The sequence below is a fragment of the Ranitomeya imitator genome, chromosome 3, assembly GCF_032444005.1.
Source record: "Ranitomeya imitator isolate aRanImi1 chromosome 3, aRanImi1.pri, whole genome shotgun sequence".
Taxonomy (NCBI): domain Eukaryota; kingdom Metazoa; phylum Chordata; class Amphibia; order Anura; family Dendrobatidae; genus Ranitomeya; species Ranitomeya imitator.
The window spans coordinates 352779468-352804074 of NC_091284.1; the positions used below are offsets into that span (position 1 = coordinate 352779468).

Genomic DNA, 24607 nt, shown 5'->3' on the forward strand with positions numbered 1-24607 from the left:
CCCATGTGAAAATGAAAAAATTGAGGCTAAAAGAATTTTTTTGTGAAAAAAAAGTACTTTTTCATTTTTACGGATCAATTTGTGAAGCACCTGGGGGTTCAAAGTGCTCACTATGCATCTAGATAAGTTCCTTGGGGCGTCTAGTTTCCAAAATGGGGTCACTTGTGGGGGAGCTCCAATTTTTAGGCACACGGGGGCTCTCCAAACGTGACATGGTGTCCGCTAAAGAGTGGAGCCAATTTTTGATTCAAAAAGTCAAATGGCGCTCCTTCCCTTCCAAGCCCTGCCGTGCGCCCAAACAGTGGTTTACCCCCACATATGAGGTATCAGCGTACTCAGGACAAATTGGACAACAACTTTCGTGGTTCAGTTTCTCCTTTTACCATTGGGAAAATAAAAAAATTGTTGCTAAAAGATAATTTTTGTGACTAAAAAGTTAAATGTTCATTTTTTCCTTCCATGTTGCTTCTGCTGCTGTGAAGCACCTGAAGGGTTAATAAACTTCTTGAATGTGGTTTTGAGTACCTTGAGGGGTGCAGTTTTTAGAATGGTGTCACTTTTGGGTATTTTCAGCCATATAGACCCCTCAAACTGACTTCAAATGTGAGGTGGTCCCTAAAAAAAATGGTTTTGTAAATTTCGTTGTAAAAATGACAAATCGCTGGTCAAATTTTAACCCTTATAACTTCCTAACAAAAAAAAATTTTGTTTCCAAAATTGTGCTGATGTAAAGCAAACATGTGGGAAATGTTATTTATTAACTATTTTGTGTCACATATCTCTCTGGTTTAACAGAATAAAAATTCAAAATGTGAAAATTGCGAAATTTTCAAAATTTTCGCCAAATTTCCGTGTTTATCACAAATAAATGCAGAATTTATTGACCTAAATTTACCACTAACATGAAGCCCAATATGTCACGAAAAAACAATCTCAGAACCGCTAGGATCCGTTGAAGCGTTCCTGAGTTATTACCTCATAAAGGGACACTGGTCAGAATTGCAAAAAACGGCAAGGTCTTTAAGGTCAAAATAGGCTGGGTCTTGAAGGGGTTAAAAAAAAAAAATTGTAACTTTTTTTTCTTACCTATCACAATGTAATGACAGCAGGGTGTAGATGTTTACTGGGACTGGTTGTCCCTCCTAACTACTTTTGTTTGGCTGCAGTGACCTGGTTATCTGATGTAATTGGCTCTCTGATGGTAGCCATGGACAAGGACCCTCCATAACTGATCCCAAGTAGGCAGTCTCTGGCTGACAGTTATATGTCTATGTTTATCTGGTCCACATGTGATCTCTGCTATTGTAGCTCATGTGTTTATTTTTTTTCTGACCTCAGCCTATTTACTGATTATTCTTCTGACTGACAATGGTGTCCCCCCCCTATCAGTACCAACTTTACTGCCAGCCTACTCCATCGCCCAGTGGCTAATCTGAAGACTGGATCCACGGTCCTGTCCAAGTCCATATTCCTGTACAGGGGTCAAAAGGTAAAGGCCAGGGCTCCCCTGGGACCAGATAGCCAAAACTTGTCAGTGGAAATTCTATGTAGAGCTTGCAGGCAACCACAAACAGAGCCACTTTGTAGAGTCTTGCTGAAAACTCTTCCTGAAAAGATAAGAACTATGGACCTGATTCATTAGGACTAGTGATGAGCGAATATACTCGTTACTCGAGATTTCTCAGAGTATTTTTTAGTGCTCGGAGATTTAGTTTTCATCGCCGCAGCTGAATGATACTTGTACTTATGCTGGCTAAGAGATGTAAATCAATCAGCTGCGGCAAGAAACGCTAAATCTCCGAGCACTAAAAAATACTCAGAGGACCCCCGAGCGTGCTTGAGAGATCTCGAGTAACGAGTATATTCGCTCATCACTAATTAGGACCAGTGTGCGGTCCTAATGAGGAGGTGTGTTGGAGTCAGATGCTCCTGATTAAGAGGCTCACGCCTGTTAACGAATAAAGATCGTCTGAGGAGCGGCATACGCTCCTTGGATCTTGCCACAAATATTAATCCAGTCATCGACTGGAGAGAGGCGTGTGGTGTAAAGTATGCCATGGCTCTTCATGAATTAGACAAGTTGTGGGACCACGGCCATGTCCCACCCAATTTGGTGAAGCTTGGCAAAACTGGTGTAAAAACACCAAAAGTAGCACATTTTTTGTGCAACTTCTCATTGCACAAAAATGTTGCGGCTTTTCAAAGTCATTCACAATATTGATGAATTTGGGATTTTCTGCAACTGATCACATTTACAATTTCTTAAAGAGGGCATTTGACCAGGTAATGGTCCTGTTTTTAATTTTTAATCTATTACGGTTATAGTTTCCGCCACAAAGACAAATAATCCTATCAATATACAGTGCTTACCACAAACAAATGTTAACAAACAAAAAAGCATTTTTATGGAGCACTCCTATTCTGCAAACAAGCGACTCTCCAATCGGTACGCACATGGTCTCAGAGTGTTGGTGTGATGCCGGCGTCCTGCACCCTAGCAGCATAGTCAGAAACTTGAAGGATGCCACCAGTTATTTTACCATCCAATGACTGTACTCAAAGGAGCAATCTTACATGTAAATAACTATGTTCTATATTATGAATTAGAATGTAATCATTCACTCCAGCCTCTCTTCTTAATTTAGACAATAAGAGGATTATATGTCTTTGTGGCCACCAAGTATTTAGGGATTAACAAGAAGGACTATGCTCTGGTGACAGGTCTTCTTAAGCATGTGTAAAGTAACTCCAAAGCTTTATGCAAAACATATATTATCCTCCATGTGCATAATTACCAGTTTTTATGCTCGATTTCAGCTCCATACTTTCTTGGTCATCTGTTGCGTCCAGCATTTTATATCTACTCTTCCGTTTCGGTTTTCCCTTTTTCCTTCAAGAATGAAAAAAAACATTTTAAATATTTTTTTTTAGTTAGAAAAAATTGTACAAATGCTATGGCAGGTGGTAAAGGAGATGTCCGACAAAGTCAAATTATTAACTATCCACAGGATGGGTAACAGATGTCTGATGACTGGGCCCCCCTCACCTATCACTAGAACAGGGGTCTCGAGTTATTCCTGCACATGAAGAGTGACTTTGAAAGGCGCTGCAGTATAGCTTGTGCGCTGTTGCTCCATTCATTCTCTATTGGGCTGACGGAAACAGCCTAGTACAGTGAGTAGAGCCCATGGTTGTTTCTGTTGGCCCCATAGATAACGAATGGAGCATCCAGGCATACATTCCGAAAATGATGTGAGGAGGCAGTTTAAGTCACTTAACATTGGTAAAGCTGCAGGACCTGATGGACTCAGTCCACGTGTTCTTAAAGTGTGTGCAGACCAGCTGTGTACTGTCTTTACACTCCTATTTAATGGAAGTCTACAAACACAGAGGGTACCTGTGTTATGGAAAACTTCCTGTCTGGTGCCGGTACCCAAGACTTCTTCTCCTGCAACTCTAAATGACTATTGTCCTGTAGCCTTAACATCTCACGCTATGAAGGCCTTGGAAAGATTAGTGCTTGCTCACTTAAGACCTAGGGTCAATGCTTTTATTGATCCCCTTCAGTTTGCTTACCGACATAGATTGGGGGTGGACGATGCTATTCTTTCTCTGTTACATAGTGTACATTCATTTCTGGAGATTGACGGAACCACGGTGCGAGCGATGTTCTTCGATTTCTCGAGTGCATTTAACTCCCTGCAGCCACTTTTACTACACAAAAAGATGACTGATATGAAGGTTGAGGAGGGGATGAGAAATTGGATAACTGACTACCTATCAGATCGGCCACAGTTTGTACAGATGGGAGCAGTTGTGTCAAGCAGATTATTGAGCAGTGTAGGTGCCCCCCAGGGAACGGTGCTTGCGCCCTTTCTTTTCACTCTGTATACTTCAGGCTTTCAGTATAAATCTGATCTTTGCCACCTTCAAAAATTTTCGGATGACTCCGTGGTTGTGGGATGCATCAGGGAAGATCAGGGGGATGAGGAATACAGAAGGGTGGTGTCGAATTTCGTGGATTGGTGCAATGGTAACTATCTATAACTAAATGTTAAAAGAAAACTAAGGAGTTGGTGGCTAACTATAGCAGGATAAAGATGGAATGCTTACCGATCACTATTGCTGGTCAGGAGGTAGAGCAGGTGGAGAGTTACAAATATTTGGGGGTCCATTTGGATAGCAAACTGGACTGGAGATGCCACTCAGAGTTTGACTACAAGAAGGGGATGAGCAGATTGTATTTCCTAAGGAAACTGAGGTCTTTTAATGTGTGTAACAAAATGTTAGAAATGTTCTACCAGTCTGTAGTGGCAAGTGCCATCTTTTTTGCAATCACATGCTGGGGTAGTAGTGTGCGGGCCTCTGATGCTAATAAGCTGAATACGATTATTAAGAAGGCAAGTTCTGCTGTAATCTGGACTCTCTTGAGGAGGTAGTGGAGAAAAGTCTCTGAGAAAGTGTATGGCAATTATGAACAATAATGCACATCCACTATATGAGCTATTCATGAGACAGAAGAGCACCTTCAGTAACCGGCTAATACTTCTGAGGTGGAAGAAGGAAAAATATAGGAAATCGTTTGTGCCAACTGCCATGGGAATGTACAACAATAACATTAGGGTTAAATTATCATGGTAAATGTCTACTTATTTCTCTACATTTCAGTTCACTCGTTGTGTATGTCCTATTCTAATGTATAATGTACAATGTTCTTCTGTCAACTCCACTGTCATGTCAATTATGTAATTCTTTTTATGATTTTATGATTTAAGTTGTGCTGCTGTGATACCATAATTTCCCACGGGATCAATGAAGTGTATCGTATCGTATATTGTAAAAATGGTGTATAATACACACCTGTGATGCGAGTGTCACGTTAGTCACAGCATGCACGGTGCTGATAACACCAGCTACATTTAGCCTAGAAGTCTTTAGGCGAGTCCTTTATCACATATTTACCTGTATATTCCATAGCCATGATACCAGCTACAGGACTGGATCTGATGATTGTCAGACACGAGACACCAACAGAATCAGGCACGGGGTTTTGCACCGGCCAGAGAGTAATGCGGACAAGTTGGCTTCACATCTTTGGAAACATTGCTTAACCCTTTAAGAACTAGGTCTGTTTGGACCATAAACACCAAGCTTCTTCTTTTTCATTTCCTCATTGTTGCATAGCCATAACTTTTCTTTTTTGTTATATTTTTAAAAGGCACCTTCATGGTGGATATGACACTTTTAAAATATAATTAACTTTTCCGGAGGGGAACCGGTAAAACTTAACAATTCTGGCATTGGTTTTTGTGCTACAATTTTCGCACCAATTTAAACATGTACCATGTATAATGTCATCTTGGTTCCGCAGGTCATTCCAAGTATGCAAATACCTAACGTTTTTTAATTTACTGCTGTTGCACAAGAAAGACACTTTTTTGTTGTTTAAAAAAAAATGAAAACATCTTTTTATTCTGCTTTCATTGAGAAGCCGAACATGCAAAAATATCAATTTAGGTATTCATTATGTAGGCTAAATGTAGTTTTAAAAGATCAGGTCACTACAGACATGGCGATACTAAATATTTTAATTTTTTTTTTCCTTCATCCACACTAGGGGACTTTAACTTGTATTGACTCATAAAATACACTAAAACACTTCTGTGTTGCAATGTATTATACCTGTTCATTCAACTATTTATAATAATAATAATAATTTTTAAGGCAGTAGCATATTGCACAGCATTTTACATTTCATGGAGCAACACTAAAACGACAGCCAGTGCAATTGTTAGGCTGTCTTTAGCACCCCATGATTCCAAAGTGGGCAATGAGATGACAGATGGAGACGCCTTCCTCTGGCAAACAACTCAGATGCCTTGGTCACAACTGACTGCGGCATCTAAGGGTATAATCTTCCAGGATTGGGGTTAGCGAGCACTGGCAGCACCCAAGAGAATAGCCTGATGAAAACGTACATTACAGAAAAGGAATTGGTACCCAAAGGCAACATTATGGTCGCTGGTCAATAATCAGTTAAATAAATGGACTGTTTATTATGAAGGCTGTCTTACTCAATGATTTAGGTCTCACTAGGTAAATACTATTACACATGACTGTCATTCTCCAACTTAGACAGCTCTCCGTAAACCAGATTGAACAGAGGGGTTTAATTAAATAAATTACAAATTGTAGCAATTTAATACATAGAAACACAGTTTATTAAAACTAATTAGCAAATAGAAGCATCACTCACCTTCTACAACAACAGATAGCGCACCAGACGAGCAGTCCCAGAGCCACCACACAAAGGAAGCTTGTGATAACCACATACAGCACACTCCAATCTGTAGGGGTAATCGGACAATGTGAACTGTGTATTAAAAACATTGTTCTATTGGCATTTTTAGAGTAATCTTGGCTTTCCATTTGTATTTTCCAATAGACAACTTGAGTTTAAAAGTTTGTTCATTCCTCTAAGACTTATTTTAGTAATCATTTTTCTCTATTTGCGATTTATATGGTTTATTATTTGAGCTTCCAGGGTAGGATACAGGGAATGCTTCATGTATTCTGTCCCTCCCCCTTTCCAATTCCTTTTTAATTGTTTTTAATTCTCTGTTTCTTTATTCATTTTTTATTTAGTAATGTCTTTTTGACGAATGATATGGATCACGCAATCTATTCCCACGCCTTCAACTTATCAAGTCTGTGGGAGTGTGCTTCCAGTGCATGCCTGGCTGTGACATCACGCGATTATATGTTGTGCATACATTGTTATACCTTCATATATGTACGTTATATCTCCAAAATTGTGAACACAAGTACTGTAGATGCTGTCATTATTCTAAATTCGGTCATTGTTTGTCATATAGAATTCATAAGGAGATATGATTGGCCAATGTTCATTCAATCATGTCATTAATATTTGAGCATGCTCTGTTGATCATCCTCATTCATGTTTCTCTACTCCTTCTTTTACTGGCCCTTTCTTTGCCAGACATCGTGATAGACACAATACCCTGGCTGCTGACACACGATTCCCGCTGGGCGCGCATGCGCATTGCGTCTCCTGTCTGCTCCCATTGCCAAAGGCATCTAGATGGAGCAATGTGTGTCACTGACGTCTCCGGAAGTATTCTTCCTGATGCGCATTGCTTCCATGGGACAAAGATAGTGGCAGAGACTCCACCCACATGCACCCACCAGAAGCCTTGCTTATGTGCTACACTTGGGACATATGGGATCCTTTTATATACATATTTATTACCACACACATAGAACACATAGGTCCCCCGAGGACGCCGATGCGAAATGCACGTTGGGGCTCATCAGTGCACACAGGCGGTGTTTGCACTTTATGGCTGGGTAATTATGCACTCCATTGTATTGCTACTGGCTTTTCCATAGCAGCATTCGCCCATAGGTATAGTGCTATTACTTGGTTACACATGTAATCGCCTTCATCATAACATGTGAAATCTTTTGCGTCTTATTCTTGCATTATACAATGGTACACTAGATTATTACTATTAATTACTTATCTAGATGTCTCGGATCTCACATCTGATGAATTTACAGTGTGTCTGTCAGCTCCCTCCCTGGCAATTAGCATTTTGCATTTCAGAGTGATTTGTACTGAACTATTGTGCATTCTCTGCACTACCATTAATGTTAATTACCTGTGTGCACTGTCACATATTGTGTCTTTACCATTTTCCTGATACTGGTTACTGTTTTTTTTTGTATTAATTTTTTGTGATGCATGACAATTTTAAAACATGTTCAATAAAATGTATACTTTCTATAAGAAGTAAGTCTTACACCTTTTTGGGGTACGTAGGCTCAATTTTGTTCTCTGAAATTGTCCCCATTATTTTGCGAGCGTCCCCTACGGACTATGGTCCTTACTAATATTTATGGTACTGGCATATATTATATAGAGTTTCAAATTATGTTCATTCCTCTAAGACTTATTTTATTAATCATTTTTTTCAATTTGCGATTTATATGGTTTATTATTTGAGCTTCCGGTGTAGGACACAGGAAATGCCAAGAAGTTGGTCAACTGAGGAAATGTATAAGGGGCATCAGAAATGAAGGAAAATCTGTTTATATAATTGCCTTGTAATGTTTTCATTTTCTGTTCTGTCCAGATGTCACCGTATCCCAAAATTCCAAGCAGAGGAAGTTCACCGACCGCCTATTGCGCAGTACCACCAGCAGAACACCGTCGCACGCACCACACACACACTCTATACGCCGTACGCACCATACATTCACACACACACACACACACACAGCCTCTTGAACGGTATCACCAGCAGAACACCGTCGCGAACACGCTGCCGCCGGGATCAGCTGAATATGTCACTCACTGGCGCCATCTTTGTACAGGAGGAGCGCATGCGCAGTTTTAATGTGACCGCCGCTGTCTGCACAAAGATGGCAGCGGCCTGATTTACTGCGCCTGCGCAAGCTACGTGCAGGTGCAGTGAATCATTTGGCTGTTCCCGGCGGCAAATGCGACACGTGTCTAAAGGCAGAGGAAGCCAATCACATTAAAGGGGTTTTCCCATGAACGAAAGTTCATTTAAAAAAAATTGACTGTGTCTGACCATGTACGGAGCATACCACATCTCCTGGGCAGGCGAGGAAGCAAAAGACAATACTGACATTACAGCAGGGGATCACAGTGGATTCATTTTGTGAGGTAAAATATTTCACTGACTGTTTTTAAAAAATATTTTACCTCACAAAATGTATCCTCTGCGATCTCCTGCTGTAATGTCAGTATTGTCTTCCTACCCAGGAGATGTCATATGTTCGGTACACGGTCAGACACAGACAATTTTTAAAATTAACTTTTGTTCGTGTGAAAACCCTTTTAAAAAGCAAATATCAACACCAACATGGCTCCTCCTAAAAAGTACGCCAATGACAATGAAAGGAAAGTAGCAAAGGCACAACGTCGAAGACAACAAAGGGCAAATGAGACTCTTGAAGAGCAACAGCATCGCTGGGACAAAAACAATGCATATAAGAGTAGGCGTCAAGCACATGAGTCCCCTGATGCAAACGTCATTAGATTATCAAAGGATGCATTAGGCAACAACAGTGCTGCATGCCTGCCCTCATCGTGACATTACTGCGCTCCCGATGCGATAGCATCAGGCCTCCATCTAGTTAGTAATAACTGTGGACCATGGAGGGGAGAGAAAAATTAAGGGCTCATTCAGATGTCAGTGATTTTTCATCTGTGCTTGTATGCTAAAAAAATGTTTATGGCATACAAACACTGTTGAAAAATCACTGACGTCTGAATGAGCCCTAAGAGTGCTGGGATGGAAGCAGTGTTAAGTAGTGGAAGCAGATGTTCAGTATCTTCCCAAAATTGTGACCAATGATATTCAGTTCTAGCAAAGTTTACATATGTATAACTGGAGAAGGAGAAACTTACCACAGTTGCTCTCGCCATCACCAAACTGACGACGTATAAAGTTTTCCATCCAAAAGGGGTCACAGACACACCGCTTAGTGACGGAATTACAGTGACCATGCATAGAACAATTCAACTGACATGCTGAAGAGGAAACATAATATATGTATAAAACATCACCGAATATATGGTATACAATACCAGAATAATCACATGCTTTCTTAACTGTTGTAGCGTTTCGCCTACTACGTGTCTTCGGGGACACTCGCTTGGCACAGGATTCAAGCACTCAGGCATGGTTTCCTCTTATAAATCAGTCTGTTTGGTTTATTAAACATCATAAACCACATAACGTAAAGTTCATTTCAATACATCCACGAACATGTCATGACCCCCAGTCTGTTCATGTAGCGGATAAACTTCTCTTAGGCATATTGCAATCCCCTTGTCCAGGGTTACCTTCCAGGAGCTCCTGCTCCATAGGCTGACTACTCGTCAGTCCAAGGTCCTCAACAGGACGGCGTCTTTCTCAGCGTAGGGCCATCCCAGGCTCTACACACACGTGGCCTGTCCGGGTAATATTCAGGACCCTCGTCAAACACCCAGGCCATCAGGTCCAAAGCCCCACCACGTGCTATTCAGGGAGACAGCACTCCCAACACGTAGGCTTTTCCAGGGCCTACAGCACAGACCATTCAGGTCCAAACACTCTCAACCATGTGACCCACACCCTGGTCACATTACATACTTGTAACCACTCCCATAGGTGGGAGGTGTGTGTGGCTAGTTTGACCCACCCATCTTTCACACTAGCCCTGCCAGCCTCCCTTGTTAATCCAGGAAAAAGATGTGCACACTGTCACTAGGTTGGTGCAGGCATGAACAAAATAGTCCAAGTATAAGAAAAATCAGCCGCCCTCAAATGGTTGAAAGTTCAGCAAACTGTGTAGTTTCTTTATTAACACAAACAATAAACATCACCAGGTGCTTTTTTAGGAGGTAAATGGGTGGCGGACTATTCAATTCGGGTAACGTTTCGACCCCAGGGTCTTTATCAAAACCTCACTTATGCCAAAGAGGTAGAGGAGAGGAGAAAGAGCAGAGTTCCCATAGGGCAGCTCTGGTGGAGTTGTGTGGAAGCACGTCCGCCTGGAGGGTGATCTACCACTTCCGGTAACCATCAATGAGTTTCTTACAATGCTCTGCTGGAATTTTAGACCATTCTTCTTTGGCAAACTGCTTTAGGTCCCTGATATTTGAAGGGTGCCTTCTCCAAATTGCCATTTTTATATCTCTCTACAGGTGTTCTATGAGATTCAGGTCTGGAATCATTGCTGGCCACCTTAGAAGTCTCCAGTGCTTTCTCTCAAACCATTTTCTAGTACTTTTTGAAGTGTGTTTTGGGTCATTGTCCTGCTGGAAGACCCATGACCTCTGAGGGAGAACCAGCTTTCTCACACTGGGCCCTACATTATGCTGCAAAATTTGTTGGTATGAAAACATACCAGAACCAATGAGAAATATAATACATATTCCCAAAACCCCTACAACGGGGGACAAGGGATCCTCTCCAGGATATAGCTTTTAATGCATAAAGAAAAGAGAGTTTTTGATCTAAATCAAAAAATGTATAATTCCAAAACAAATCAAGGTTGCTCAATAAATCCACATCTTACAGCTTTGTAAAGTTACAAACTGGAGCGCAAAGGAGCGCATAAGGACATCCATCCGTCTGGCTCCGCCTATGCACACTCAATCAGCACGGCTGATGGGGGCTCGTCCTCGTTCCGGAATGCTGATTGGCTGCTTATGGATAAGTTGGGGCTTTTAAAAATGGCGTTTGCGGCACATTATGCACTGCTTCCCGAAGAAGCAACAGCGAAACGCGCGTCGGGGCACCAGCGCATTGGGTGGTCAGCAGCATGGGTAAGTGGGTTTGGAGATGGTCTTTATTTAAATAGTGTTTGCAACATGTTACGGTTTACTGGTGTTTGGGTGGCTACTATGTGGATATTATTGGCTGTAACTTAGTCTCCTTTCCTTCATGCCCGGGCTCTGTGTAGCGTATTATGACACTCAGGTAGTTGAAATTTGCTGCTGTCTATGCACTATTCACTTTTGTGGATAATAGAGGACGCTTTTCTTTAACTATAGTCTTACCTGGATGTCCTTATGCGCTCCTTGTACTGCCCATCGCTTTCCATGGTTTGATATTGTTGCCCGCTTGCTCCCCTTTTTTACAGTTTGATAGGACCATATTTGTGGATTGATAATGTTATGGTTGTAAATAAAATAATGATGTTTAATAAAAATCAGTTTGTAACTTTACAAAGCTGTAAGATGTGGATTTATTGAGCAACCTTGATTTGTTTTGGAATTATACATTTTTTAATTTGGATCAAAAACTCTCTTTTCTTTATGCATTAAAAATTTGTTGGTAGTCTTCAGACTTCATAATGCCATGCACACGGTCAAGCAGTCCAGTGCCAGAGGCAGCAAAGCAACCCCAAAATATCAGGGAACCTCCGCCATGTTTGACTGTAGGGACCGTGTTCTTTTCTTTGAATGCCTCTTTTTTTCTCCTGTAAACTCTTTGGTCTTCTTTCTTTTCTCCATGCTCAATGTGGTACACACAAGGACACAGGACGAAGGTTGAGTCAACTTTATTCCATGTCAACTGGCTGCAAGTGTGATGTAGTTATTGCCAATACCGGTTAGGTGCCACAGGTAAGTTACAGGTGTTGTTAATTACACAAATTAGAGAAGCATCACATGATTTTTCAAACAGTGCCAATACTTTTGTCCACCCCCTTTTTTATGTTTGGTGTGGAATTATATCCAATTTGGCTTTAGGACAATTCTTTTTGTGTTTTTTTCATTTAAGACAAATTAAATGAAGATAATAATACCAAATAATTTGTGTTTTCAATCATTTTCAGGAAGAAAATGAGCATTACCTGACAGAATTGCAGGGGTGTCAATACTTTTGGCCATGACTGTATACTACGTGGGCTGTGTTATCTACTGCATGGGCTGTGCTATATGCCACCATACATGTTCCAGAATACCCGATGCGTTAGAATCGGGCCACCATCTAGTATATATATATATATATATATATATATATATATATATATATATATATATATATATACATACATACATACAGTGGGGCAAAAAAGTATTTAGTCAGTCAGCAATAGTGCAAGTTCCACCACTTAAAAAGATGAGAGGTGTCTGTAATTTACATCATAGGTAGACCTCAACTATGGGAGACAAACTGAGAAAAAAAAATCCAGAAAATCACTGTGTTTTTTTTACATTTTATTTGCATATTATGGTGGAAAATAAGTATTTGGTCAGAAACAAACAATCAAGATTTCTGGCTCTCACAGACCTGTAACTTCTTCTTTTAGAGTCTCCTCTTTCCTCCACTCATTACCTGTAGTAATGGCGCCTGTTTAAACTTGTTATCAGTATAAAAAGACACCTGTGCACACCCTCAAACAGTCTGACTCCAAACTCCACTATGGTGAAGACCAAAGAGCTGTCACAGGACACCAGAAACAAAATTGTAGCCCTGCACCAGGCTGGGAAGACTGAATCTGCAATAGCCAACCAGCTTGGAGTGAAGAAATCAACAGTGGGAGCAATAATTAGAAAATGGAAGACATACAAGACCACTGATAATCTCCCTCGATCTGGGGCTCCACGCAAAATCCCACCCCGTGGGGTCAGAATGATCACAAGAACGGTGAGCAAAAATCCCAGAACCACGCGGGGGGACCTAGTGAATGAACTGCAGAGAGCTGGGACCAATGTAACAAGGCCTACCATAAGTAACACACTACGCCACCATGGACTCAGATCCTGCAGTGCCAGACGTGTCCCACTGCTTAAGCCAGTACATGTCCGGGCCCGTCTGAAGTTTGCTAGAGAGCATTTGGATGAGCCAGAGGAGTTTTGGGAGAATGTCCTATGGTCTGATGAAACCAAACTGGAACTGTTTGGTAGAAACACAACTTGTCGTGTTTGGAGGAAAAAGAATACTGAGTTGCATCCATCAAACACCATACCTACTGTAAAGCAAGGTGGTGGAAACATCATGCTTTGGGGCTGTTTCTCTGCAAAAGGGCCAGGACGACTGATCCGGGTACATGAAAGAATGAATGGGGCCATGTATCGTGAGATTTTGAGTGCAAACCTCCTTCCATCAGCAAGGGCATTGAAGATGAAACGTGGCTGGGTCTTTCAACATGACAATGATCCAAAGCACACTGCCAGGGCAACGAAGGAGTGGCTTCGTAAGAAGCATTTCAAGGTCCTGGAGTGGCCTAGCCAGTCTCCAGATCTCAACCCTATAGAAAACCTTTGGAGGGAGTTGAAAGTCCGTGTTGCCAAGCGAAAAGCCAAAAACATCACTGCTCTAGAGGAGATCTGAATGGAGGAATGGGCCAACATACCAACAACAGTGTGTGGCAACCTTGTGAAGACTTACAGAAAACGTTTGACCTCTGTCATTGCCAACAAAGGATATATTACAAAGTATTGAGATGAAATTTTGTTTCTGACCAAATACTTATTTTCCACCATAATATGCAAATAAAATGTTAAAAAAACAGACAATGTGATTTTCTGGATTTTTTTTTCTCAGTTTGTCTCCCATAGTTGAGGTCTACCTATGATGTAAATTACAGACGCATCTCATCTTCTTAAGTGGTGGAACTTGCACTATTGCTGACTGACTAAATACTTTTTTGCCCCACTGTATATAGTATATATGTATGTACGTACGTATGTACATATATAAATATATATATATAAATATATATATATATATATATATATATATATATATATATATATATATATATATATATAGTCTAGACCACACCCTGGGGTGGAGATAAGGCGGACAACCTCCCACCTGCTCTATGGTTGTTCACAAAAAAAAAATCAGCCCTTAAAATGGCCCCTCTCATGACATAGTGTACTGGAGCAAGCATCTAGGTTTCAAATCTCTGAAGCTAATAGTCTCAGTGAAAGGTATCTCCCTCCAGCACTTTGCCAGTGACTTTGTCACAATACACAAGTTGACTGGTAAATTGCTATACATGTCTTGTAATGAGCCTTAGGGTTTTTACATCCAAAACCATAATTTACCTTTTTTTTTTAGTTATTATTAAAAAAGTCAAGATGACCTTTGTCAGACACAAACTAAATTGCTTAGTTTATCTACTATGATACAGATGGAGTACTTTCCTGTACCTGATGTAAAGAATGCACTTTAATAGTTTCATAATAAAAGCACAAAACATGTAGTTACTAATTACAGGTAAAAGAGCAACGGAAGAGGACATCGTGTAACATGAGAATACATGACATTCTTATCATCCCTATTAATAATGAGTTGCTTTTAATGGTATGGGGGTGGGGAAATCCCATTAACAGCCAAACAAAAAAAACAGATTGTAGATGAAGAAAAAGCAACTAAAGAAAGAGAAGGAGATAAACAGGTGAATTTAAAGAGGAGGAAGACTGAGGCACTAATATAGCTTATAAGATCTAAGATTCAGTGAAAAGCAAAAAATGTGCATCCATAATCCATGATGACCAAGTTTTAGTAATTCTATGTGGTTTCTCTGTTACAAAGAATGCACTCTAAAGAATTAACAGAACAGATATTAGACTAGTAAGAAATCCTGGGAGAGTTTAGCTCTGAAGACGACACTATTGCAATTAATGTACTAAGCTATAGCACAAGCTGTAATTAAGGATCACGGCAAGGTAACTAATACAGCTGATGTAGAGTCATTTCATATGTACACTTTAAAATAGAGATTAAATGTGACCATATGTGTTAAACAAAACAATTATACTTTACCCACATGAAAAATGACTTTACAGGCCATTTTTTTGCACATAAAGTAAATAATAATTTTTTTTTTTTATTAAGGCTGGGTTCAGATTGCGTTTTAGCAGTCCGTTAACACTGCCATTAAGCTCTATTTTGGGTGCATCGCCAACGCATGCCATAATGGGCGTGCGCTACTGATGTGCCGTCATTGAGCGACGGACCCTCGGACGCGAGTCCGTCACCGCTAGCGCAGATAGAGCATCAGCTAGCTCTATCTGCGCTAGCAAGTCGGCACTTGCGTTAACGCAGCCCATTTAACGCATGTGTTGAACGGGCTGCGTTAACGCAATCTGAACCCCAACCTATGGCAACGATGTTTTCAAAATGAGAAATTAAGGCATAGTCACAGTGTGTCACACCCCCGAGGATCCAGCCCAGGCGGAGGTCTGTGCCTTCCAAATGCATACACAACTGCTGAACACTGACTGTCTGCAGCTTTAGGTGACAGAAGCATATCATTAGAGAAACCTCTGATGGTGCGCTCCTTTAGTCACCTGACTTCTGAGGTCGCTCACAGGCTTTAACAGTACTGTCGACATCCGGACAGACCATGCTGGATCCAAGGAGATCCAAGATGACAGAGGATGAGTTCTTGATTTTGAAAACATCCATCCAAAACAGTTGACATAAAACTATCAGAATATTTATTCTGGAATGACATGTGCAGTTTTTAGAAAAAAAAAACCAAAAAAGGATGCAGAGGAAGACCTGTGCAGCTCACACTTGAACTCTGCATTTGATGTACGTGCTGGGAAAGGCTCCAGGTGTATACGTCAGACATCCAAACGTGTGACTTGTGGCCTTGCTGGTTTACCATTAGTCAGTATGCCTTTTATGCACGTTTTTTTAAAGTGTAACTTAATATCTATCTTCCGATTGAAGGTCTGTTTCATATATACACTACTTCTAAGAAGCAAAAATAGTTCAGATTACACTTTAAATATTAAAAGGGAGAGAGAAGTGTCCACTTACTGAATGTATCAATCTCAAGAGCTCGAAAGATAAGGAAATCATTTTGCTGTTTGCGTAGTTCATTGCGAAGCGTACAGGCAACCTGGTATCCTTTCATAACTAAATGAGGAGGTTGGTTCTTGACATAAAAAACCACTTTAGTGCTGAAAGTGAAGACAGTATAAAATGTAATGCCAAATGAGAAATCAAAATGGCAAAAATCTAAGTAATTGAAGTTATGAAATTCCTTATACTATACCGTTTGGGAAAAATGGACAAAGTTACAATAGTTTGGAAAAAAAATTGCGCACAAATGTACAAAATGTTTTTGGAGCATACAAATCCATACAGAAGGTTAACACCTAGGAGAATTCAGATGTTCAAGAGTAGGTTGGCCTTTTAAAGGGAATCTGCCATGTGATTTTTTTAGTAGGAAACTAATAGTATCCCGAAATAGGGTTTGGGCAGGCCTTTCAGAATCTGTAACATTAGTTGAGGGAAAAAGTGTGATGCTCCTACACCTTGATATAAAATAAAAAATGTATTTGTTTTATGTTTAAACATATAAATGCTCCTGGACAGCACTCAAGAAGAAAAAGCAATGCGTTTTTTGAACTTTGTCAAAGCCAACATTTATTGCTGTAGCTTCTCTGGTTTTCTTGCTGTAAGCACAGATGAATTCACAGCCGCACGCCGGCTAGTCATGGGTATGTAAATCCAAAATGACTATGCACTGTACCCACGCCTATAATCCTGCCCACCACTCTCTGCCAACGTCGGGGATAGTAAATGACAGTATTGGAATACCCCGCATGTGCAGACCTAGGGAGGCATCGCGCATGCACAAGATTTTTACTATCACTGACATTGGCGCAGAGGGGTATTCACTGTGCATAAGCAGAAAGCTACCAATTATCAAAACTTCAGCAAGCAGCCCAGAAAGTGACACATGACTCGAATCAGGGTCTCTGTCTTTACATTATGCTGCTCTCAGATTAGGTAGCAAAATCCTGGTGACAGATTCTCTTTAAGTTGCCATGTAGTTTAAATAGGGTTTACCAAGTCTCTGTTTAAATCATTCAGATGCAGTCCCAGATCTGTAGGTGTCAGTTCTGTCGTAGACCGCCAACACTCAAAATAGACTGGGTAAGGCTACTTTCACACTTGCGTTTTCTGCTGTGCGTTGTCGTCCAGTAAAATGACGTATCGATGGACGTTATGAAAATAGTGAAAAATGTGTGTGACGCATCGAGTGTAATGACGGATGCGTCGTTTGTGTGTGAGAGAGAGAGAGAGAGACTTTTTCCCGGATATGAAAATCCTCCCGGGCATGCTCAGAGGGGAAAAACTTGATACGTTGCTGGATTCCAGTGTGTGACGGTCAGCGACGGATCCTGCGTCCATAGGCTTCCATTATTGCCGAGGACGGGCAGCGCAGGATGTGTCGCTGACCGATTTTCCGACGTGCAGAAAAAACGTTCCTCTGATCGTTTTCTCCGCACGACGGACCGCTATTTTCCGACGGATCCAGTGCACGACGGATCAAACGGATGGCCATCCGTCACAATCCGTCGCTAATATAAGTCTATGGGAAAATGCAGGATCCTGCATTCTCAAAAATCGACAGATTGTGACGGAAGCTGAAAAACGCAAGTGTGAAAGTAGCCTAAGGAAGAACGGCACAGCCGCAGTTCTTGGTTATCAGTTACATTTTTTATTGGAATTTTAATAAAGTAGATTTGACATTTGAAGCTATGTGGATGTGCTGTTCACCCATATTACATCTCCATGGAACATGCACTCTGTTTTATTACAATGGAAAAAAATGAATATGGTTACAGATTATAAACTGGATTGTTACATCTATAGTCAGCATTAGATACCAGTTCATAATCAGTTTGTATTACAAGCAAGATGTAGGCAAGAATGCTACAAAAATGGGCAAGTCCACAGGCAACACTGTGTGGTACTATTTGGACAACCCCATTATTAAATGCTGCATTTATTGCATTGAATGTGTTTACAAATTTAAGATAATAATAATAGAGATGTTCACCACCCACATCGGTGCCGTTCCAGCAATGCCGGCGCTGAGTCTTCCAGCGATCAAGTGACATTATTGTGCCATGTGAGCACTGCAGTCAATCAGAAGCTGCCAATAAGCTAGAGCACTCTCACTTCTCTTCGATGAAACTTGGACGTTAGGAAGAAGTGTGAGCATTGCATTCCATTAGCAGCCAATGATTGTGACATTGTTATGCCACGTGAGCACCAGGAGGTCCACTACCAACATCGATGAATTGGTGGCGATGTCACCAATGACCATCTATTTTCTGTAGATAACGCTTTTAAGCTGCTGGATACAGATCTAACAGTATAAACTTCACTAATTAGTTACTGACCAGCACGGTGTATTACATGTGACTGGAACTTTGGCACTTATATTTTAGTTGAAGCCAAAAAACCCAAGTATGACAGTTGCACATACAGTGGGGAAAGTAAGTTTTTGATACATGGACAATTTTACAAATTTTACCACCCACAAAGAATGGAGACATTTATAATGTTTATCGTAGGTACACTTCAACTGTGAGAAACAGAATCTTTTTTTAAAATAATCCAGAAGATCACATTGTATGATATTTACATAATTTGCATTTTATTTCATGAAATAAGTATTTGATACCATAGAAAAACAGAACTTAAGTTTTGTTACAGAAACCTTTGTTTGCAATTACAGAGGTCAGACGTTTTCAGTAGTTCTTGATCAAGTTTGCACACACTGCAGCAGGGATTTTGGCCCACTCCTCCATACAGATCTTCTTCAGATCCTTCAAGTTTTGGGGCTGTTGCTGGGCAACATTGAGTTTCAGTTCCCTCCAAAAATGTTCCATTGGGTTCAAGTCTGGAGACTGGCTAGGCTACTCCAGGACCTTGAAATGGTTGTTATGGCGCCACTCCTTAGTTGCCCTGGCTGTGTGTTTCGTGTCATGGTCGTGCTGGAGACCCAGCCACAACCCATCTGAAATGCTCTTACTGAGGGAAGGAGGTTGTTGGCCAAAATCTTGCGACACATGACCCCATACATCCTCCCTACAATACGGTGCAGTCGTCCTGTCCCCTTTGCACAAACACACCTCCAAAGTATGGTGCTTCAACCACCATGCTTCATGGTTGGGATGTTGTTCTTGGAGTTGTATTCATCCTTCTTCCTCCAAACACGGCAAGTGGAGTTGATACCAAAAATTCTATTTTGGTCTCATCTGACCATATGACCTTCTTCCATGCCTCCTATGGATCACCCAGATTAGCAAACTTCTAATGGGCCTGGACTTGTGCTGGTGTGAGCAGGGGGACCTTGCGTGCCCTGAAGAATTTTAATCAATGATGGTGTAGTGTGTTACGAACTGTAATGTTTGAGACTGTGGTCCCAGCTCTCTTAAGGTCATTGACCAGGTCCTCCCATGTAGTTCTGGCTGATTCCTGATCTTTCCCAGAATCATCCTTACCCCACGAGACGAGATCTTGCATGGGGGCTCCAGACCGAGGAAGATTGATGGTCATCTTGTGTTTCTTCTATCTTCTAATAACTAGTTGGCCCGTGCAAAATTTTCGCACATTGGTTGTCAGGGGCACAGGCAATTTCAGGAAAATCAAGCTGGTCAAATGTTAATGTATTTAATGAGATGATGAAAACAGAGATGTATTTGTATATGTAGATTGGTAATACAATAAATTGGTTTGACTAGTAGAGGCTAAAAAAATGTCTAGAGGTTGTGGTGCCACCTACAGGTTATTGTTTTTTTCTGCAGGTTTCTGAAAATTAATGTTTAAAGTGTATTTATTGATCAAATCGTGAATGTGTGGTTTGTTTGTGTTTTTCTTGCTGAAGGGGGCAAGTTTACCTTTCAAATGGTGTATTACTTGTGTGTGTGGGGCGAAGTAATCACCGAAAAAGCAGTGCATGTTTACAAATGTGTTTGCATAGGTGACTCACCATTTGTGTGTGTGGCGCGAAGTAATCACTGAAAAAGACGTGAATGTTTACAAATGTGTTTGCATATGTGACTCTAGTGCAGTGAAGTGTGCAATCTCGAATTTGCCTGAAATAGGCTGGGCAAGCACTTCAGCAAACTGGAAAAACCCCAAGGCAAACGCCACCTGCAGGTAATTTGACCTTTGAAATGGTGTATCATTTGTGTGTGTCGGTGGAGTATAAATGGACCAAGTGTGCAATTGAATAGGCAGTGCATGTTTACCAATGTGCTTGCATATGTGACTCACCTGCAGTGAAGTGTGCAATCCTCCAATGTGCCTGAAATCGCTTGGGCAAGGAGTTTGGCAAGCTGGAAAGCCCCCAAGGCAAATGTTAGGATTTGTTTGTGATGTCTGTAAGCAGCTTTATGGTAGTGTGCTTTGGTGTAGTGTGGTGCCACCTGCATGTGATTTGTCCTTACTGCAGGTTTCTGAAAATTAATGTTTAAACTGTATTTTGTGATCACATCATGGATGTGTTGTTTGTTTGGCTATTTTCTTGCTGAAGGAGGCAAGTTTAACTTTCAAATGGTGTATCTTTTGTGTGTGTGGGTGCAGTATGAATGGAGATATAAAGTAATCACCGAAAGAGTGTTTAGAAATAATATAGAAAGATTGTGCCAACAGTTGTTGCCTTCTCACGAAGCTGCTTGTCTATTGTCCTGTAGCCCATCTCAGCATTGTGCAGGTCTTCAATTTTGTCCCTGGTGTCCTTAGACAGGTCTTTGGTCTTGGCCATGGTGGAGTGGTTGGAGTGTGATTGATTGAATATGTGGACAGGTGTCCTTTATACAGGTAACAAGTTCAAACAGGTGCAATTAATACAGATGAGTGCAAAGTAGGAAGGCTTCTTAAAGGGAACCTGTCACCTGAATTTGGCGGAACTGGTTTTGGGTCATATGGGAGGAGTTTTCGGGTGTTTGATTCACCCTTTCCTTACCCGCTGGCTGCATGCTGGCTGCAATATTGGATTGAAGTTCACTCTCTGTCCTCCATAGTACACGCCTGCGCTGTGCAAGATTGCCTTGTGCAGGCGTGTACTATGGAGGACAGAGAGTGAACTTCAATCCCATATTGCAGCCAGCATGCAGCCAGCGGGTAAGGAAAGGGTGAATCAAACACCCGAAAACTCCGCCCATATGACCCAAAACCAGTCCCGCCAAATTCAGGTGACAGAGTCCCTTTAAAGAAAAACTAACAGGTCTGTTAGAGGCAGAAGTCTTGGTTGGTAGGTGTATTTCATACAATAAAATGCAAATTAATTGTATATTTTTTAAATAATTTTCTGGTTTTTATTTTTAGATTCTGCATCTCACAGTTGAAGTGTACCTATGATTAACAACAGAGACCTCTCCATTCTTTGTAGGTGGGAAAACTTGCAAAACAGGCAGTATATCAATTACGGTACTTAAATTCCTCACTGTACATGCCATTTTCATGAGATACAATGTATTCCTATATAGCTGTACCACTATAAGAAATCTTATTGTGAAACAAGACAAAAAAGTGACAGCTACATATAGCCTATTTGTAGTACTACAAACTGGAATTGATAGGAATATAAGTCTCATAAGACTTGTGGGGGAAAAATTAATTTAAGGTTTGATTCTATGGCATTTTTATTACCAAATAGATCTTATTGATTGGCTCAATCAAGAGCTCACATTTCACTTCCTAATGACAGTATGCTTTTTTTTTATTTCTTTTTTTTATTTAGAACCCACTGCCAAATTAAAAAAATAAAATAAAATCAGGAGCAGAAAATCCCTTTAAAGGGAACCTGTCACCTGAATTTGGCGGGACCGGATTTTGGTCATATGGGCGGAGTTTTCAGGTGTTTGATTCACCCTTTCCTTACCCGCTGGCTGCATGCTGGCCGCAATATTGGATTGAAGTTTATTCTTTGCCCTCTGTAGTACACGCCTGCGCAAGGCAAGATTGCCGGTCCCGCCAAATTCAGGTGACAGGTTCCCTTTAACTTGTCTCATTGATGCATTTGTCACATTGTGTTACCTGTGAAGTATAACCACCTTGTAGCTACTTCCATGTAAAGACATGACTTGTATCATTTTTGTAAGAAATACAATATTCTGAAATTGATCAGGAAATACCTTTTTTCGGTGTATTGCTGGATCTTCTGCACAGTGATGTCAGAATCTAAAACGCCTAGAAGTACCCCAATCTGGCGCATAAACATCCCCTTCTGTCTTTCAGTCAGCTGGCTGACACTCACATCCAGAATCATCTCCACCAGGTTATTCTTCATGGGGTCTGAAAAACAGAAGCAAAGTTGGAATTACAGAAACAACTACTACAAAAGATGGCATAATACGATAAAAACAATAAACCACCATCATAAAGTCTCCTCACTTACTTATGTAATAAAACATTTTTCTATTTAAAACAAATGTACTAAAATCTACAGTACCAATATCATTTTTATAGGGCCTATATGTTCATTTACAGTTTTGGGGATACACTTCCTGTAGCATGCATTATTATTTAGGTTTTCACGCTTTCGGGTAGGCATTAGGTAGTGTTCACACAGGCACTGGATTCTTTTGGCAACACAATGTGACATTTACTTACACAGGTTATACAGCTCCAAAACAAAATCAGAAACATAAATCCCTAGTCATGTCCAGGCGCAAACTCAACAGAACAGACCCAGGTTACTCATACAGGACTGAGCTAGTTCCAATCTTGCCAAACACAACAGCTATTATCCATAGCAACCACTGATACTTGCAATTTGGGGCACACAGTCTATACAGACTTTTTCCAGAGAGATATTCTGGCCTTTCTCTCTCTGTTGAGCTCCAAAACACATCTAGTCTGGTCTGCTTCCCTCCAGCTGACTGAGGTAGATGAACACCCAGCCTGTTTATATGCAATGCTAGCCAGGTGCACTAATCAAAGCCTGCAAAGCTAGAATTTAACCCAAGCCTACCTGTCATTAATACAGCACATATAAAAGGAAATAGTAAATGAATATTGCAGGGAGTGTTGTCCAAAATAGGTGGTACTAGATCTGTACGATCATTTGAGTACAAAAAGCCCACTTTTCATAGTTTAACCTTATTTAAAAGTGTTTCTTCTCAATTCACATCCAAAAGTATAATTCTGAATATTACCGGTTTCCCATTACTTGAATGCACTATAGTTTAAAAAAAGAAGTTTTGCCCAAGTGTAGATTAACTTTACAGAGCGCATCATCAAGAAGTATTTTATTTTTAGTTTGTTAGGCAAACCCAGCATGTGTTTGCGGCTGTTGAAGGAGGAAAAGTTGTGGAATTATGAATATCACAAGATCAATAAAACTGTTAATGATATGTAAACGATGAAAAAATTGAAACAACATTTTCATAGTTTCGATCTATTCAGTAGTGGAGCATGAGAAATACACAAACGTATATGTGTTGTCATGCTATTAGTAAGGTTGTTAATGGTGGTCTAATAAATTTTCTGTGATGCCAAATGCACTGGAGCATGCAAATCTTTAAGATCCGCTGCTGGCAGCTATTTTAGGAATTGTTGAAAAATGAGATCCCAGATGTGCTCGATAGGAGACAAGTTTTGAAACACTGCAGTTATGGAAGCAAGTTTTGGCCATGCAGGCAGCTCACAGTTGAGTGAGTAACATGCAGCCTTGCATTGTCTTGTTAAAAAAAAAACAGTTGCTAAGATAGTTTGATGAAATGGCAGTATCACTGGTTCTACCACCAAGTCAATGTAACGCCGAGCTGTTAGTGTGCCTAGAATGAAGGCTAGAGGGGTCAGGCTACTCTACAGTATGCTACCCCACACCATAATCCTGGGAGTAGGACAGGTGAGACGTTCCCTCATGAATAATCTCTTTGACTATATGGCAAAGTGTGTAAGTGCATATAATTCTGTGTGTAGCAGTCATATTCTATACTCAATAAATTGAGAATAATAATAATAATAATTTGTTTAATCATTTCTGTAACTTTAAAACGTCTATCGATCCTACATTTAAGACCTCTTAGGTTCTGTTCTTAGTAGCCTCTTGGTTTCATTTTTACCAGAAAAATATTGAACAAGCTATGGTTCATTTTGTAATGTATCCTGAAAGATCAAACCAACCTCTTACGCTGCCCTATTAGTTTTTTTTTATATACATGCAATGATAGACCTCTCTGAATACCAAAAGTGTTATGATGTCCATCTAATTCAGTCACGATGACACTGATTCATTGTTGGAAGACAATTGGCACAGGTCATTGACATGTAGTATAAAGTTT

The 24607-nt window shown here is 40.5% G+C and overlaps 1 protein-coding gene across 3 annotated transcripts in view; it reads right to left on the reverse strand.

Annotated features, from left to right (window-relative positions):
• KIAA0319L (KIAA0319 like) overlaps positions 1-24607 on the reverse strand; it is a 199257-nt gene that overhangs the window by 5460 nt on the left and 169190 nt on the right. For all 3 annotated transcript variants that reach the window (XM_069756828.1, XM_069756827.1, XM_069756829.1), the window contains exons 17-21: positions 22454-22613; positions 16329-16471; positions 9461-9583; positions 6257-6347; positions 2796-2890 (exon numbers count right to left, since the gene is read on the reverse strand). In XM_069756828.1, coding sequence (XP_069612929.1) covers positions 2796-2890; positions 6257-6347; positions 9461-9583; positions 16329-16471; positions 22454-22613 — 612 coding nt within the window. The remainder of the gene's footprint in view (positions 1-2795; positions 2891-6256; positions 6348-9460; positions 9584-16328; positions 16472-22453; positions 22614-24607) is intronic.